This window comes from Rhinolophus ferrumequinum, chromosome 16, assembly GCF_004115265.2.
Source record: "Rhinolophus ferrumequinum isolate MPI-CBG mRhiFer1 chromosome 16, mRhiFer1_v1.p, whole genome shotgun sequence".
Taxonomy (NCBI): Eukaryota; Metazoa; Chordata; class Mammalia; order Chiroptera; family Rhinolophidae; genus Rhinolophus; species Rhinolophus ferrumequinum.
In genome coordinates this window covers 22,540,303-22,558,584 of record NC_046299.1, presented here as the reverse complement: position 1 = coordinate 22,558,584, position 18,282 = coordinate 22,540,303, and the positions used below count along the sequence as shown (strand labels likewise).

At 47.7% G+C, this 18,282-nt stretch overlaps 1 protein-coding gene and 1 long non-coding RNA gene across 3 annotated transcripts; one reads left to right on the top strand and one right to left on the bottom strand.

Annotated features, from left to right (window-relative positions):
• Window positions 1–1,182: 1,182 nt before the first annotated feature.
• ACTR1A (actin related protein 1A) lies at window positions 1,183–17,654 on the bottom strand. The gene is made up of 11 exons (XM_033131305.1): window positions 17,501–17,654; window positions 9,800–9,864; window positions 8,805–8,880; window positions 7,932–8,057; window positions 6,995–7,119; window positions 5,581–5,797; window positions 4,766–4,858; window positions 4,011–4,185; window positions 3,847–3,908; window positions 3,129–3,169; window positions 1,183–2,945 (listed from the first exon to the last, which is right to left on the bottom strand). The coding sequence occupies exons 1-11, from the start codon at window positions 17,546–17,548 to the stop codon at window positions 2,843–2,845; spliced, it is 1,131 nt and encodes a 376-aa protein (XP_032987196.1). The 5' UTR covers window positions 17,549–17,654; the 3' UTR covers window positions 1,183–2,842.
• LOC117036406 (uncharacterized) lies at window positions 9,873–17,482 on the top strand. Of its 2 annotated transcripts, none has more exons than XR_004425365.1 (4): window positions 9,873–10,250; window positions 12,394–12,506; window positions 12,957–13,032; window positions 16,907–17,482. It is a non-coding gene; the product is annotated as an uncharacterized LOC117036406 (long non-coding RNA). The 2 variants fall into 2 exon arrangements; XR_004425366.1 differs by having other exon boundaries at window positions 16,852–17,482.
• Window positions 17,655–18,282: the final 628 nt, after the last annotated feature.

The following is an 18,282-nucleotide window of genomic DNA, read 5'->3' as shown; positions in this document are numbered from 1 at the left end:
TCCCTGAGGTCTGTGCTCTGTGTGGGAATGACGGGTTGGGGACAGACTCCTCACTTATTACGAAAAGCACTGAGAGTGTTTTTCCAAAAGTGAGTTGGGGGGACACCCACATCAGTCACGGAGGTAATGGGGAACGCGCGGGCCAGTAGCTGCCTGGGTACTTGGGAGGAAGGTGGCTTTCAGGCCTGCAGTTGTGGCCCTGGTGCATTTCCCATGTACCACTGCGGGACGTGGTGGTCAAGGAGGAGTAGCCGCTCTTAGGCCAGAGGCCCTCAACCTTGGAGTCAACCGGAGCTTTCAAAAATGGTGAATGTCTGAGTTCTGTGCCCCAAGATTCCAATTTCATTGGTCTGGGGTACTGCCTGGGCACTAGGGTTTTTGAAAGCTCTGGTGATTTTAACATGCAGCTGGGACTGGAAACCTCTACTCTAGGCCAGCACATCTCAGCCTTGGCACTGACACGGGGGCCGGATGATTCTTTGTTGTGGTGATTTAGCAGCACCCCTGGCTCTGCTTACTGGATGCCAGTAGCATCTCCCTAACAGTGGTGACAACCAACCGTTTCCAGGCACTGCCAGATGTATCCTGGGGACAAAACTGACCTTGATTGGGGACCACTGCTCTGGGCCAATGGGTTGTTGAGGGTCTGCATAGTGGCTAAGAATGTAGGCTCTAGGGCTATATTGCCTGGGTTCAAATCCTAGCTAATAAAGAACAGAACCGTGGGAAATTACGTGATCTTTCTGTGGCTCTATTTCCTCATCTGTGAAGTGGATAAAAATACCTACATTTTGTAGGGTCAGTGGGAGGATCAAATGGGGTAACATTTGTAAAGTGCCTGGCAATTCCTCTCTACCCCCAAGTATATAGGTTTTAAATGGAGAACTGATTAATCAGAATACCTGAGCATGGGTCCCAGGAACGCATTTTAATAAGCTCCTGAGTTTCTTATACACATGGAAGTTTTGAGAGCCTAACTTCAGGGATGTCAAGAGCTGCTTCCCACATTCGGGTCTCACCCACGGGCTTAATTAACAAGATGGGACTTGGGCTAGGTCTGGGCAAGACTGGCTGGTGCAGCAGTGCCCTCTAGAGGACAGACTAGGCCCAGTCACCACTTCAGATTCTGGGCCCACCACCATTCCCTCTTCCCAACCAGTACTGACTAGACACAGGCCCAGCTGACGTGTCTATTGGAAGGACTTTATTTAAGTACACTGGGCCCCACCAGGCAACGTGGTTTGTGCGAGGCTGTGCGAGGGACAGGCTTGGGCTAAGAGAAGGGAGGTGAGCTGGTTAAGCACACTGCAGTCCACGGGTTGCCACATAGCTTTCACACACACCTGCTGCTGTGGCCCACACCTGGCAGGGCCTTTGGTTGTTGGGTGGCATAGGGAAGAATACTGCCTAGAACTTGGGATTGGGGCAGGTCTTGGTGTCAGGTGAGGGTGCCGGTGAACATCTGCTAGCCCCAGGTTTAGTACTACCCAGGCTGAACGGCGTTTGGACCACTGCTCGGCCAGCCCGGCTCAGGGCAGGTGCTGATAAGCCTGAGTCCATCAGCTCCAGGCACTCGGGTCTGGCCTCCTCCCTCCCGAACCAAACAAGTCCAAAGTCAAGAATGGCACAAAATCAGCCCAGAGGGGGCCTTCTCATTTCTACAGCCTAGCCTCCGAGTCAGCTAGAGTGGGAAAAGGCAACTTGGTTAATTGCAGCTCATTTTCCAGTATTAGGGAGAGCCTCTGCCAAAGATTGATTCTACCTCCTGTTTCAGAAAATCCAACCAGCCTGGTGATTCTAGGGCAGTGAGCAAGCGGAAGAGGGAGAAAGAAAGGCTAATAACGGGAGTGACTTTCACGTGTAGCCTCAGATCCCAAGTGGCCTCAACCTATGGATACTGTCGTTTACCCTAAGCAGGCAGTGGTGGGCCTGGAGGCTACACGAAGCTTAGGTGCTGTAAACATTAGTGTGAACAGGGTGACTGGTGGCAGGAGGCACTGAGCTCCCTCTCTTCAGTCCCCATACTGGACAGACACTTCAATAAATAAAACTGTTTGAAGATGGCATTGCCCAAGGATGGATGAAAAGTTAACAGGGCCTGGAGCCAACAGGCTCCTTAAATTCTCCAAGGCCCCCTGGATGGGGTTGGGGGTTGGAACATTAACTTGGCTGCCAATCTGAAGTAGCACTACTCCTGCCCTCCTCTAATTCCCAGTGTAGTCCCTGGTCCCCAGGTGAAGTTGAGGGCATCCTGCCCTCTCCTGACCCTGGAGTTACTTTAGTAACAGCCCTTCCAACTGCCCAAACCCAAACTGCAATCAAAACCAGACAGAACTCAACCCCGGTCCCAGTCCTCGGTCCATGATCGAGAGACATCGAGAATAGAATGATGAGCAAGGGAGGCAGCAGCTGCCTTGGGCCTCAGGGCACCCTGGGGGTGGGGTGGGGGTGGGGCTCACCCAGCCTGGAATGGGCAGCAGCAAGGTCTCCTGGGGGTTGGGTTTACCTCCCTCCTTGTCTCCCCATGGTAGTAAACAGTCTCACACAGCCAGACAAAAGACCCAGTTGACGAAGGAGTGGGGCCCTCTGCCAGCACTCTTCCCTGTCAGGGGCCAGTTAGTGGTCAACCCCAGGCCTCAGGCCATCACCATCATGGGTAGTTCACTGTCCTTTCTGGGCCCTAGGATCCCTGGGCCACACTCGCATAGGCGCACATACTCGTACCCACACACCCACACGCACACTCACACACACAGGCAGTTCCTCGCAAACACTCCGACTCAAGAAAGCGAGTTTTAAAGTGGAGTTAACTTCAGAGAGAGGTGAAGATGATGTCCCAACATTAGAAGGTTTTCCTGTGGATGGACCGGGCACCATCTTCCTCGTATTCCTTCTTGGAGACCCACATCTTCTTAAAGGTGTCCAGGGAGGCGAGGATAGAGCCCCTGGAATGGAGGGAGTCCAAAGCAACATTGTGAAAGAGTGTGGAGAGGGGTATTCGTGGAGCCTGCCAGGCCCCATGGGGCCAAACCAGACCAGGCTTCTCTTTAAAGGATGGGGGTAGGGGGTGAGGGGTAATCAATGCCTTTCCTTCCTGTTCCGCTCTTATTCCCAGGAGAACTACTCACCCAATCCACGTGGAATACAGTCTCTCCTGAGGTGCAGATATCTGCAAGGGTGGGTGGAAAGAGGAATCTGAGACATTCATCTTCCCTTCTGCCTTTCCCTTCCAACTCTCCTCTTTCTGGCCAGCTCTCCCTGCCCGAGGCAGTGGATGCATTTCACACAACAGGCTTTAAGTTATGTCCCTGCTGGGCCCTGTGGCCCCTCTGGGGGTCTTGTGACCAGCCTGACACTCATCTTCAGAAGCAGGTCTCCAGCAGCCTTACGTACAATTCCCAGAGAAGCTGGGGCTGTGTGGGGCAAGATTCAGCTGTGCTGGGGGCCAGTGGGAAGTAGAGTCCCTGGCAGGAAGCAGACTCCTTCATTTAGGAGCCCTCCCTCCTCGGGCAGGCTAGCTCCCCTCAGCAGTCACTAAGACGTTGGATTGTCACAGGGGAGCAGCAAAAGTCAATCTCCTGTCAGTATGACAGTTTCCATGACAGACCACACGAGAGGCTCCAGCCTAGCAGCCTGCCCCCCCTTTTGTAGAGCTGGAGAGTGAGAATGGGTCCTCGCCTCTGGCAGACCTCAGGGTCAGTGTGGAAGCAAAGCTGTCTGGTGGTGCCTGTGTACCCTTGGCTGCCTGAAAAGCTTGGGCAGAGCTGGAGGGGAGGCCATACTGTGTGGGACTTTGGACTCTTGGAGGCCTAGTTCCACCCAGCCCCACCCCTGCCACGCTCGTACCCTGATCTTCACGTCTTTTGGAGCCAGTTTCTTCACTTCACTCAGTAGCCTGTCACCAAAACCTGAATGGGCATGAAAGGAGAATCTCAAATGAATCCTCTGGGCAACCAAATGTAACAGGATCTGGAAGCTTCCAGGGGAAGGGCCCAAGAGCAAAGACCAACCTTTGAACAGGGTGGAGCCTCCTGAGAGGACAATGTTAGAGAAAAGTGTGCGCCGCAAGTCCATGTCAGACTTCTGGATGGCAAACACCAGCACCTCATGGATGCCCTCACTCTCCTCGCCAATCAGGTCTGGCCTGAACAGCAGCTCAGGTGCTCGGAATCGGGAAGGGCCAATCTGCAGGGTGAAAGGCAAGTTTCCGAGGCTGGGACTGAGGCTGAGTCCCTTCGACAGTGGGAATGAAGAGGCCCCCTCTGCCCACCTTTTAGTAACCAGTGGCTCAGGGAAGACTGTATGCCAAGGGACTCAAGGAACAAAGAGAGGGCTCCTGGGAAACTAGAGAGGAAGCTCCTCTGTTTAATCCTAGCTCGGGCATTTCCCAGCCAAGAGACCCTGGCGTTAATACATAGATTAACTAATTCATGGAAATTTCTTCCTATCAGTGGAGATTCAGGGAGAGGCAACTCACCCTACGCAGCACCCAAGTGGTTAAGGACGGCACTAACCCCGCTCCTAAGCCCCGCCTCTAGGACAATGCCTGTGGTGCCTCCTCCCCTCCATGTAGGAGAAGCAACGTCCCTGGCACTTTGCTGGGTAGGAGTGGCACTTTGCTGGGTAGGAGACGGTGCTGCTCAAGAGCTCCACTCCTCCAGGCAGGGGGTGTAAAAGGACTGGCACATCTGACTCCAGCCTCCCCATGCGGAGTGTTTGGGCCCAGAGCTTTTGGGGGCCTGAGGGGAGAGGTACGGTTGCCTACCTCAATGGTGCTGCCATCGGGCAGGTAGTACTGAGCCTTCTCCGTCTCTAGTGTCTCATCCTTCTGGGGATTTATGGATAGGTAGCAGGCTCTCTGCAGAACCAAGCATGAGTTAGGCAGGCAGGAAACCTGGTTCCTACCTGGTCAAAGTCCCAGGGGAGTGGTGGTTGCTGCAGAAATCTGCCCAATCCAGTGATTGCCCTAAAGGTGGTTAGAGCTGCTGCCCCAAAGCACGAGCAGGGAGATTTCTGCTGGCCTTCACTGGTGGCATGTAGGATAGGAGTCCCCACCTACTCCACCTTCCTGGTGGACAAGCATGGAAACTTGATTCTTGGATCTGGGTCTGAGACCACAACCTAACTTTAGACTAAGGCATCTTTCTTCTATTCATACATGGTTCTGAGCCCCGTTTACCCAGCTCAGAGCTCTCCCTAGAGCCACAGGTGGCAGAAGGACAGTTTACTTAAAAAGTAAAATGCATTCTGAATTCTTCAAGGATGTAATAGAACATACGTAATTTGTACATAAGGTATAAAAAACCTAGTGATCACTGGTGTACCCATCACCCAGTTTAAGAAGTAGAAGCAGGTCCCTTTTCCCTACGAAATGGCAGCACTTCGGGAAGGTGAGTCTGTCGGTGTGAGGGGTCCCAGGTGGAGATCACACAGACACCACGAGGCCTGGCTGGGGAGACCAGAGCCTGATCCTGACTCCCAGGACGGGAACTTCGCCTCTCTTCACTCCAGGTCACGGAGATCCTGGCTGTTCTGTTCCCATTCCCTATCCCACCCCTGGGCCCATGGGGCAGCACTCACTTCTTTTATGGCCTTGACAATCTCAAACTCGGAGGATGAGTGGAAATCATAGCCCTCCTTACGCAGGTAGAGACGAAGGAAGCGAGAGACGTCTCGGCCAGCGATGTCAATACGCATGATTGAGTGGGGCATGGCGAAGCCCTCATAAATGGGCACAGCATGGGTGACGCCATCCCCAGAATCCAGCACCACACCTGTGGTCCTGCCTGTGGCATAACTGAAGCAAAGGAGGCAAAACATCACTAAGCCCTGCTTGCTCATGCTGGGAAGAAACTCATTTCTTTTTCGAGATCAGTGTCAGCTAACTAAAGCTGGGGCTGGCCTCGCTCCAGTGGCTTGGGCCTGGACTGAGTGCTGAGGCGGCCTGAGCATTGAAGCAAGCCTTGAAATACCTGAATGAAAGGAGCTGAGCCACTGCAAGCTCCCTCCTCACTCCCGGAAGAGCAGGCCCTCCAATCTCAGGAGATGGCCTGGCCTTCAGCCATTTCAGGGACTTAGCCTGAGGGGCAGTTTTACTCTCTAGATGAGAGGGAAAAATTCGAATGCCTACAGGGACTAGGCAGGAAAAGTAAATGAGTAAAGGAAAATAAGAATATTTTAACTTCCACATAAAACTAGATTTCCCCCCCACACATGGTCCTGTATCTCTGTCCTTAGTTTTTTTCTCTTTTGGTAGACAAGAGTGTAGACATATATTTATGTGATATGAGGAGGAAAAAACCCACAATGTTTGATAAATAGCAACGAGCACTCTGCCTTCGTGTAGGGAGGGCAAGGAAGATTGGAGCGGACTGTGGTGAAGTCAAGGTAGCAAACTACCTACATGGCAGCTGCTTTAGTTCCAGCTGATTTTTGCCCTATGCCTAGGAATACAGGCCCAACACTACCAGATATTCCCATTTTTTTCAGAGAAGCCAGGAATTTGATTTTGATAGGAAATCTCCCAATTTTTAAATGCTGGCTCTCAACTTTTCATTGGGAGAACCATCCCCTCCGCAGTTCACCAGGGTGCAACCTCAGCCACAGACCTAACTCTGGTGTGAGGCAGGCTGGGAGTAGGACAGGAATGACGGGCCTGAGAATAGGGACCATGGCGGTGTTTTCAACATGACCCTACCACCAGCCTCACACAGCACCTGCACAAGGAGGCAGAATAAATAGAATAAATACCTGAACACATAAGAGCCTTAGGAAGAGCTGTAGCAACACGTGGCCTTCCCAGCAGGCAAAGCGCAGAGCCCTGGGCGCCAAACCCACTGAGAGTATGAGACTGGGAGACAGCCTCACCACACCCTTCCCCAGCACCTCTAACCCTTCCCCAGCGGGTGCTCAAGTTGCTCTGAAACAACCCAAAGCAGATGCAGCCTTGATTCCGCCCAAGGACTGCTTTCCCCCAAGGGGCCAGGCTACTCACAGGCTGAGCACAGCTTGCATGGAGATGAAAAGGGCTGGCACATTGAAGGTCTCAAAGAAAACTTCGGCAGCTCGTTCCCTGTTTTTCCGTGGGTTTAAAGGTGCCTCCGTCAGGAGCACAGGATGCTGGTGAAAGATGCACAGACGGCGGTCAGGGCGAGGCTAGATTTCTACCCCACATTAGTACTGTAGGAGAAGCCCGAGTGGCTGGCTAGAGAGCCCAGGGGACCTCTGTCAGCCTCCCTCCAAAAGAAGTCAAACTGGTCCTGTCACCTAGCCCCGGCCAGTTTCTCAACTTTCCAAAACCATGCCCCCTTAAAAGTCTCATTCTGTCCTTGCCTCCACCCCTTTACTCCCCTCTTTTTCCTTTAAGATTCTTATATAGGTCACTGCATCAACTATATATCCCTAATTATCAAGACGCTTTTGCTAAACTCTAAATTTGGAATTGTGATAAAAATAATACATTTTTTTTTTTCAGAATAGAAAATTAAATTTCAATATTGAACATACTTTTAAAAACAGAACATATCCCTCCCCTGGAAATTCTGATACACCTAGTGTGCATGCATGTTCCTTGGTATTTCGGAGTTGAGAGTTACTTCCTTAGAAGTTAAAGAGTACAGGCTCTGAAGTCTGAAAGACGTGGGTTTGAATCCCAGCTCTACCATTTTATTTACTGGGTGATCTTGGAAAAACTACTTGGCTTTTCAGAACTTCTGTTCCCTTATTTGTAGAATAGAGATAATACCACCTACATCTCACAGGAATGGTGAGAAGACTAAATGCGAACATGTCTGAAAAAGCACATGGCCTGTTGCCTGGCACACAGTAAGACTCAAACACGCTTGGCAATTATCGCCAACCTCATCTCTGGGGTAGGGGTTCTGCCCAGCTCTGCCCACGCTGCAGGGCTGACCCCCACACAGGACCCTCACCTCCTCTGAGAAAGTCTGCAGCTGGTCCTTAGAATAGACGTATTGCCAGATGCGCTCCATGTCATTCCAGTCCTTGACAATGCCATGCTCCATGGGGTACCGAATGGAGAGCAGCCCCCGGTGCTCCTGGGGGCAGAGAGCGGGACGTACAGCAGCAGCCAGCCTCTCAACTGGGCCCGGTGGAACCTGCTCTCACAGGTCTGGGAGTTCCCACCCTGCAGTTCTCACCCAGGGCTAAGGGTGGGCACCCATTCTCCAAGTTTCCAACGGTACGCTGCAAACTGCTCTCACTGCCCAATCAGCACGCAAAGCGGAAGGCTTCTGCTTTTCCATGGGCCCTTGGGTGCCCCTAGGGCAAGTGTCAGGGGGCACCCTTCTCATTGCCTGGCCCCCAGACATAAACTCCTGGCTCCCACCCCCGGGCTTCAGCACTTGGAGCCCAGGCTGGCAACTGTGGTGGTGGTTCTGCTTCCAGAGGCTGCCTGAGGGCTCTGCCAAACTGTGCTAATTAACTCATCCTCAGGGTACCCAGCCAGGTTCTCCCCCTAATCTCTTTTGCCATAAAATAACCAAGACAGTCAATCTGATCATTGTCAAGGTAGTGGTAAAATACGGAAGGAAGGCAACAGCCCCATTTTCTAGACTGGTCTCTGTTCCTCAAAGTGGGGTTTGATCTTTTCTCTCTAAAACCAGAGGCTGCTCCTGGGAAAAAAAGACGGATGAGGCCTAGGATGAGAGAACCAAAGGGAAGATTTTAAGAGGACATTGTTCCTTTTCCTCATGGTTATGTCCTACTGTTGGGACACTGCCCTCGTGGGGAACAATGAAAGTCCTCTGCTGGCTTGAGGCGTCTTCGCTAGGAGTGGGAATTACCTCAGCTTTGGGGCCAATGAAGATGTCTCCTTCGAGGGCTCCTGCCATGACACGAACATGCTTGGGTCTGCCCACACTACGAAAGAGAGTGGGAGGACCACCAGTTTTCATTTGACGACAGAACACATGACAGAACACAGGAAGGATGTATCGAGGCACATCCTTAGATGGGAAGACATATTCAGTTCTACTGTGATTATCTTTGAGGAGTGAGGTTACAGTGGGTTTGGATTTTCTTTTTTCTACTTTTCTGCATTTCCCAATTTCTACAATGAACATGTATTGTTTTAAGTTATTTGTGTATTATTTCATATTTTAATTATATTTATATTGTTTTATAAGTCATTCAAACAAATTTTAGGGGATTCAATACCTCTAGTTCTTCTCTTTCCCCCAAGTATATGAAGACCAAGAAGGACAACGAAACAAGATTTTCCAAATGAATGGTTAACTCAAAATTTTGAGTGTCCTTAGCTCCCTGCCCAGGCCTTCTACTAAGTAAACACTGCGTTGTTTTAACGGTGACAGATGGCCTTCTTCCCTTTTCTCCCCCTTAAGCCCCTTCGCCAGGCACCTGTGCCCTTTTCCTGCTTGCAGTCTCTCTGTCTTAGGAGGAAAGTGCTGAGAAACTCGTTGTCACTGAAAGAGTAGGTATGGTTTAATGTCAAACCCCATCCTGGGTGACAGAGTTCTGAAAAGACGGCTCCATAAAGAGGCAATCATCCAAAGCAAAGGGTTACCAACAACAACATTTTTGGCATCAGATAAAATCAAATTTTAAAAAGAGGTCTTCTGCCTGTGCCTCTCAAATTGTACCACGTAGACAACTGTTTCCTTTGCTGACTCCAAAAGCCAGCTCCTGTCCTTTGCTTGTTATTTTGAGTACCAAAGCGGACCCAAAAAACAGATCCCTTCTCCCCAAAAGACAGAGGGCTGATCATGTAACAAAGCTGACAAGCCTCCCAGGCTTCTGATTAAGCTACAGAATGACTTACTAGTTTGGAAAGCAGTATTTGGGGATCTGATCACCAGCAAAACCAGCTTTAATCACACCGGATCCCTGAGAAGAGAGGAGAAGAAAAAGTCAGAAGCATCACAAAAACAAGAGGAGATATATTATCATACAATATGTATAATACGGTTTCATTTTTATTACAAAAAGAGAGAGACCTTATCTTTGTGTATAATATATCCATTTAGATAAGCATTTGCCTAGTGACTGCATACCAAAGGGAGGGAAATGGGACTGGGGATGGTGAGAACTTTCACTGCATGCTCCAAGTATTATTTGACTTTTCTATATTCTTTGACTTTTCTACACTGAACATGTTTTACTTTTGGCATTAAAAATAATATTAATAAAGGAAGGGAAAAAGAGAAAACCTGAGGAGAGGAAAGAAAAGCAGCTAGAAGCACCAAAGCATCCAAGTTCAAGAACAAGCCAAGGTGAGAAGAGCGTGTGATTCTTTCTGTTATACCACCATGGGATGCTTTTCACTGACTCTCCCTGCCCTCCAGCACGTATATGACAGACACCACCATGAGCGCTGCCACGCTTGAAGCTGACTCCAATGGAACACACGTTACCTGGTTCTTACTGCAGGAGCAGATCGCTCTGCTCTGTGGGGTTTGCAGTTATTGTTTTTTAAATTATGCTTTGTTTTACTCCTTGGTCTCCTAATGATAAAGAGCAGGGAAGCCCTAAAGCATTGTCTGAGAAGAGACCCAACATTACAATCCAGCAGCTCCAATCCTTGGCATGTTGGGTGGGGTGCCCAGGAAGAATCTGACTATTCCCACCAGCATATGATATCACCCTGGGCCCAACCAAAGTAAACGTTGACTCCAGACACAGGTACCGACTCCATGCAGGACAGCTGTGGAGGCTGGATACTGCCTGCAGATACATCGTGTTCTCTTCCTTCTTAATTCTTCCACCACCCCCACGAGACACTCTCATCCTTCCACCCCAACACGGATTGCAGCTAATTAGGGCGAGCCTTTTCCTGCAGTGGAGTGTGATATTTTCAGAACCCACAAAGCAAGCAGTAAATACATCAGGAGATGTGAAATAGCCAAGGTTTTACCTTTTCACCAAAGGCTTCCCAGCAACACCCCTGGTTCCCTCCCTGTCTCTTATTCCTGCTTTTCTACGGGATAAGGGGTTGAGATGGGTCATCCAAATGCCTGATTCTGGAAACAGAGAGGGAGGAAGTAAGAAGTGATTGAAGGATAGGGAAAACAGTAAGTTCAGCAGGATAAGCCAGTTCTCTAAGACCGCAGGAAACTCTGCCAAACGGGAGACAAGTGCGAACTCGTTGCCTGGGCAGAATTGCAAGGAGCCTGGAAAAGTTGCAGCTGTAGGGGTGGCCCGTTAGCTCAGTTGGCTCATAACACCAGGGTTGCCAGTTCGATCCCCGCATGAGGCACTGTGAGCTGCACCCTCCACAACTAGATTGAAACAACTACTTGACTTGGAGCTGAGGGGTCCTGGAAAACACACTTTAAAAATAAATTTAAAAAAGTTAAAAAAAAATAAGTTGCAGCTGTAAACTGGGCTGAGAGATTGGGAAGGAGGGAGAATTATCCTACTGCAAACGCAAGGGCTCCGGGGCAGTGGCATGGACAGTGAGAATAGCGCTGTACAAGAGAACTCCGGGAATTTATTAGCTCAAGCTTCCTATGATTGCTCACTGCCTTCATCTGGGTGTGGTGATGCCAACTGACTCACGGGATCTCCTGGTAAAGGCTGAAAACAAGAAAAGATGAGACCTGTACTTTAGTCTCTAGATAGTTTTAAGAGATGATTTTCCTGGATATTTGATTTTGAGTTTACTAGCAAAAGGGCTAGAGTCTGAGTAAGAAGGCAGATTAAGATGTTAGGTTCATTTCTTTCTTTCTGTCCTCCCAGCAAGAGTATAGAAGGCCAAGTTCAAATATTACCGCCTTTCTCCTGAGGGCTAGTCCCCAAGTGGTTTCTATTCGACTTTATGGTTTCCTTTGTTGTCTCTTTTCAGCCCAAGTTCCTCGAAGTCAGAGACTTTATGTATCAGCAGTATCTGGAATTTGCAGGGTACTCCAATAGGTTCTGGCTGACTAAAATGAAAATCAAGCTCAAATGACTGGCAGATGAAGTCTAATGTATGAGCAGCCGGAATGCCAGAAGCCCCAGGCAGAGGTGGTACAGAAAAGGCCAAGGCAGTGTTGGGAATAATGCACAAGACCTAGGAGCCAGACCCAGGAGCTGGCCTGCCAGGCCAGCGGTTGGGTGAAGAATGGGTGGGGACAGGGGGAGGCAGTTTTCCCTCTCTGTGTTGCCAAAGTCAGGCACTAGGATGGCCAGTCTCTCTGTTCTGCTCAAGCCATACCATGATATCATACAAAAGGGTCATGTCCATTTCTTTAACAGTATTTATAACTAGAAACTGTGTCCCTGGCAAATGGGCTGCCACTCTGTTATTCACTCCGGCAAAACCAAGTGAACAAATGCCTGTAGAGGCTTTTTGAAAAAGTAGTCTCATAAATATTTGGGTGTTAAGGACTCAAATCTGCCAACCACCACTAACCCTTCATTCTCCTTCTGATACAGGAAAACAAATAGCAAATCCCATAGCAAGGTTCTCCCAGTATCTGCTGGCTATAGGTCCCGTGGCTTGGGTGACTTTCATCCTATGTGTTCTGGATTATTCTGGACATGACCAGGTAGGAAGCTAACTGTCTCCTATTTTACAAGTGGGAAAAGGATGTTGAAAGGTGGATGGAGCCTTAGCTTTTAGGACACTCGTGGCCCATTTTGGCCCAAAGACATCTTTTTTTGGGCCCACAAAGTACTTTTTAAAAAACAACTTAATTGACATAAAATTCACACACCAATTTACCCATTCGAGGTGTGTGACTCAATGGTTCTTAGTATATTCAGAGTTATACAATCATTATCACAATCTAATTTCAGAACTTTTTCATCATCCCCCCCAAAAACTCTGTACCCATTAGCAGTCACTCTCCATCCTGCCCCCCACCCCCAGCCCTTGGCAACCACTAATCTACTTCTGTCTCTATAGACCACAAACTACTTTTACATTAACTTCTGACAGTTAAAAATTGGAGACTGCATATGAAATTTAACATTTCTGATTTCTCTTGAAAAATCAGGTCTGGCAACACTGGGCCTGCATTCCAGCATGGGGACAAGTGGCTGAAAAGGAGAAGCAGCTGGGCCTTTGGTCAGGTATGCTCAATGCACCTTCCATATTCCTTATATCACCTTTAAGGCTCTCCTCTTCCTCTCCCTTTTTAATGTCTCTGCTTGGCCTCTGCAGGCATTGAGTTGCAGACCACTATTCTAGGCATTCCCAGCAGCTCATTCTTTTTTTTTTTTTTTTAAGGTTTTATTGGGGAAGGGGAACAGTGTGTATTTTTCCAGGATTTTTTCCAAGTTGTTGTCCTTTCAATCTTAGTTGTGGAGGATGCCATTCAGCTTCAAGTTGTTATCCTTTAAGTCTTAGTTGTGGAGGGCGCAGCTCAGCTTCACGTCCAGTTGCCGTTGCTAATTGTAGGGGGCACAGCCCACCATCCCTTGAGGGAGTCGAACCAGCAACCTTGTGGTTGAGAGGACACGCTCCAACCAACTGAGCCATCCGGGAGCTCAGCTCAAGGTGCCGAGTTCAATCTTAGTTGCAGGGTAGAGCCCACCATCCCTTGAGGGCGTCGAGGAATCGAACTGGCAACCTTGTGGTTGAGAGCCTACTGGCCCATGTGGGAATTGAACCGGCAGCCTTCGGAGTTAGGAGCATGGAGCTCTAACCGCCTGAGCCACCGGGCCGGCCCCCAGCAACTCATTCTTGATAGTTCTCCTTCCACACAGTATCTGGCTTCCTTCTTACCCTCAGAGCACCTAACCTGGTGTGAAGCCCATCCTTGGCTCTCAAAATACACATAACTGAACAGTGAGGTATTTCTACAAGTCACCTCCCCTTCACCCTTTCCGTTAAGCTAGGGATGGATTCTTGCTGAAGTTGTACAACCAACAGCCTGGATGTCACATGGCAAGTGGCCATGTTAAATAAATACACTGCCTTCATTTCTTCAGCTAATTCTAGGGTCCCTTAAACTTAAGTGAATCAGCGTATCTTAAAAGCTGATTCAAATTGTAAAAAAAAGAGACAATTAGTGAAATTTGAACATTGAGTGGATATTTGATGATCTTAAGGAATTATTGTTATTAGGTTTGATAACAGTATACTGATTCTGTTTTGAAAGCATGTAGGAGAGGAAAGTAGGTGGGAATGTAATCAAAAAGATTGGCCAAGAGTTGATAATGGTTATAGTTAGGTGACGAATATGTGAATGTTTGTTATACTATTCTTTCTCCTTTTGTTTATATTTGAAATTTTCTATAATAAAAAGAAGAGCTGGTGAATAAGATGCCAGCATTTAAGTAAAAATTCAAAATACAAACAGTATGCACACAACGTATATATAAAATCAAGGATGGAAAGGAGCACATCAATTTTATGATTATGGTTGCTTCTGGGGTTACTTCTGGAACAGAAAGAGAGGACGGGATTGTGAAGGGGTACAAAGAGTTTTCAATTATACCCGTAATGTTTTATTTCCTAAAAAAACAAATCTGAAGCAAATGTCAACATTCATTAAACCTGGGTGGTAGACACATGCTACCTACGTATGTGGGTGCTTATTATATACTTCTCAAAAATTTTCTGCATTTTTAATGTATCTCATTTTTTTAAAAAGGGGGTTGAAGCAGCATAACATCTCTCCAAAACAGTGGAACTCTTATTAATGAACTTGTAAAGATCTGATACTGTGCTTGCATTTAGGCTCACATAGTCACAAAGACTTTTAAGATAGACAGTTTTAAGTATGTTGATCCATTTTAGGACAGAACTTAACCTTTGAGATCTTAGCAAAGACCTGAGCTTTAGAATAAACATAGTAATCTAATCAAAGTGTGGTGGTCCACAAAATGTCCTCCCGGAGCTGTCCTCCTCTTGTATTATCGTGTTGTGTTGTATTGTGTTGTATGCCTTTGGAAAGAATAACTTATGTTTAGTTTTTAAAAATCACTCTATTGTCATTAAAACACAGGCAAGTACACCGCCCCCTCACTCCCCTCCATTTTTCTCATTAAATTCTGATGAATTGGTTTGGTGCCAGAATAGGATGAAAGGAGTGGTCAACAATTGTCTTAATACTGGGAAAGATTGTGAACTCAATAACGAGGCTCTTCCCTCTCTTCCCTGCTTTCTTTGTTCTCCTTTATTTTAATTACACTCTTCTTAGCCCAGAAACAAAATTGTAGCCATATGTTAACCTATGGAGATGTTAAACCTGCTAAGATACATTATTCTCACAATATATAATTGCCTCAAATATTTAAAATGATTTTTCTTATCCACCTTTCACTTTGAAACAAACTCTCTAAATGGCAAACAGCAAGAACTACCGAAGGCCCCAAATATAAAAATGTGGCAGATGCTCAGTAAACCCTAATGGGACAATTACTTAAGTTTCTCCTACTTCACCGATTGGCAGAATTATTGGCATAATAAAGGAAATGCTTTCCTAGAGAAAAAAAACAAGTTGATTCTTTAAACCTTAACAATGAAAATGCACCACTACCTTAATGAATTTCAAATACATTACCAAGAAAGGGAAAGGAGAAACTAAGAAGCATTAGCCTAAGTGATATTAAAGAAAATGAGGGGGAGATTGAACTTCTGCCCAATAATTCAAGAAGCAGATTTGGTGGGATGGACACACTGCTTCTTCATGGCTGATGAAAAAAAGGAGCTAATTTCTTTTTCAAATTATGAAGAAGGCAGATGCAGCACACACAAACAAGCTGAAGACAGAAATAGTGGTTTCTGAAAAATCAACGTCAAGAACAAGGAGTCCTACTCAACCCTGTGCAGTAACTAACTAGGCTGCCCCACCCCATCCTTTATTTAGGGACATCATTGTTACTGTGATAGAGATATTTAGTCATTCATCCACCTACCCATCAATGCAATGAAAAAACACTGAGTACTCAGTGATGCCTGAACATAGGTACTCTGGTGTGTGGAAGGAGGTGGGAAAGGGGAAAGTATTAAAAAATAAAGGGATACCATCTTTTCCCACAAGGATTTAATAGTCTAGTGAGTGAAACAAACAAACAAACAAAATCCTCTCCAAAATGATTTGTCTCATTGAACTCAACTTCTTGCTTTTCAAGGCAGAAGCCATACTCCTGAAGAGAGGGAAAGCTAACAATAAAAAAAAGCACCCTTTTTTGAAAAAAGTTAGGAACTTGGAACCTGATCTCGATTTGAGTCTTGGCTCCTCAACTCACAAACCTGGTAGTTCGAATACTGTTATTTAACCTCTCCAAGCCTCACTTTCCTGCATAAACTGAGGATAATGATTCCCATCTACCTACCAGAGCTGGAGCTTAAAAGAGATGATGCAAATGAAAAGACCTTGCAATTTACCTAAGGTCCAAGAGGGCTGGATCAACAGAGCAAATCTGACAGTCATCTTAGGAGAGAGGGAACGGGCAGTTTTGCCTCAATGGAGAGATTTAGAAGGGGTACAGAAAAGGTATCAACCAATTTTGGTGGGATCAAACCTTTGGAGGAAAGAAATGCAGTTGTTTTACGATTGTCTCCTTCCGCGCAAAATAAGAGCAATATTTAGATTCTTTTCATTTATCACTATTGATGCTTGGCGTGGGGGAATGGAATAACGGATAAAGCACTGGATTTAGTGCGACCTTGTTTGAAACCTCTTCGCGCTCGTTTTCTCATTTGTAAAACGAGCATCAAACGTCCTGCCTTAACTATGTACCCAGTTTTTGTGAGGATCCAACTTGAAGGTTACGAGTATGTGAAAGCCCTCCATAAGCGCTAGAGAGCCTGGCAAACACTATGTAGGTAAAATTTCCCCCCCAGTAACTAGGCGTTCCAAAGAGGAAGGTACCTCCCTGCTTGCTTTGTCACTCTCCCTTCTTCTCGAACTTTATTAACGCTATAATTTACAATCACAGAAATAACTGAAATCTGATGGCCATTTCTGACACCACATTCTTGGGCCCCACCCAGATACACCGCCAAGCAACCCGGCCAGCTCCAGACCAAAGGAAACTTAGCCCTTCTCCACCCGCGGACCGGCCCTAGCCCATCAGGCCCTACCACTGAGAGTTCCGACAGCCAATCCCCACAGTCCTCGTGCACTGCCCCGCCCCTTAAAGAGAAACGCTTTGACGGCCCGGAAGAACGGCAAGGGCGCAAGCCAATCACTGCAGAGGGCAGCCCTCATCAGGCAAGGCTCAGAGGCGGGGTCATCGGTCAAGATGGACAGCCAGAACAGCCAATAGAGTTATCGGAAACTGGGGAGGGGCGGGTGCCGGGCGCTCACAGAGCGGTTAAGGCCCCTAAGAGTCAAGGGCCCAAGGACCCGGCTCGGACTACAGCTGTTCCCTTAATCCACTCCCAAGTTCTCTATCCCATGGTTGCTGGCCGGCCGCCCTGCGTGCGGTCTATGGGTGGAGGAAGGACGGAGGTAGCGGCGGTTGAACCCGCCTGACAGGCCAGACCAGTGACAAAGAGCCGGCGGCGCAGGCTTGAAAGCCGGGAAGCGATCCCTTCGGGGAGGAGAGCATGAGTCCCTTTAGAGAAATGGAAGACGAAACTCACGTTGTCGATCACAACAGGCTGGTTGGCGATCACATCGTAGGACTCCATGGCAGAGGAATCTCTCCTTCTGAGGAAGGAACTGCCTGCCGGGTCCGCAGCTAGCGCCACTGACGCGCATGCGCAGTCTAGCCGCTGATGCAGGGCGGCCAGGGAGCGGCCAGACCTCGCCTCGGAAGAACTACAACCCCCACGATGTCTTGCACCTGCAGTTAGAGGGCAAGGCAGTTTCGGAGCCCCGCCTAATTTAAGAGACCCATTACCCGGTGTTGCGTTTCCGACGCACAGTACCCTGGGCTTTGTAGTTTCCATAGATAAATACACGGGGATTCAGATTGATGGTTGTATTGCAAGCTTGGATCTGTAGGGATCCCTTTGGAGGGATTCGCAGTGCATGCTGAAGTACTTGTCTGTAGTTCGCTTTGGATTGATCAGTAATTCGTAGATGTTCGGATTTTACAGATCAGTTCTGCCACTCCGCACCACTTCTGGACAATATTAAGGCTACCATGTTTTTATCTGGATCCATAAGATATTAATAAACATCTATGGCCACCACACTCTAATAAAATAAATTTTAATACACACACATACGGGGAAGGACATATTCCCAGAACAAAGGAAATAAATTGCATAAAATTTGCTTTTTAGGAAAAAAATAACAACACATTTTCATTGCTTTTTGCATTTTTTCCTGGATAGGTATAAACTTTGCAACAGGCTAACACTGGTCTGAAGACTGGCATTTGGAATTATTGGTAGAGAATTGACATTGATGAGTGAGA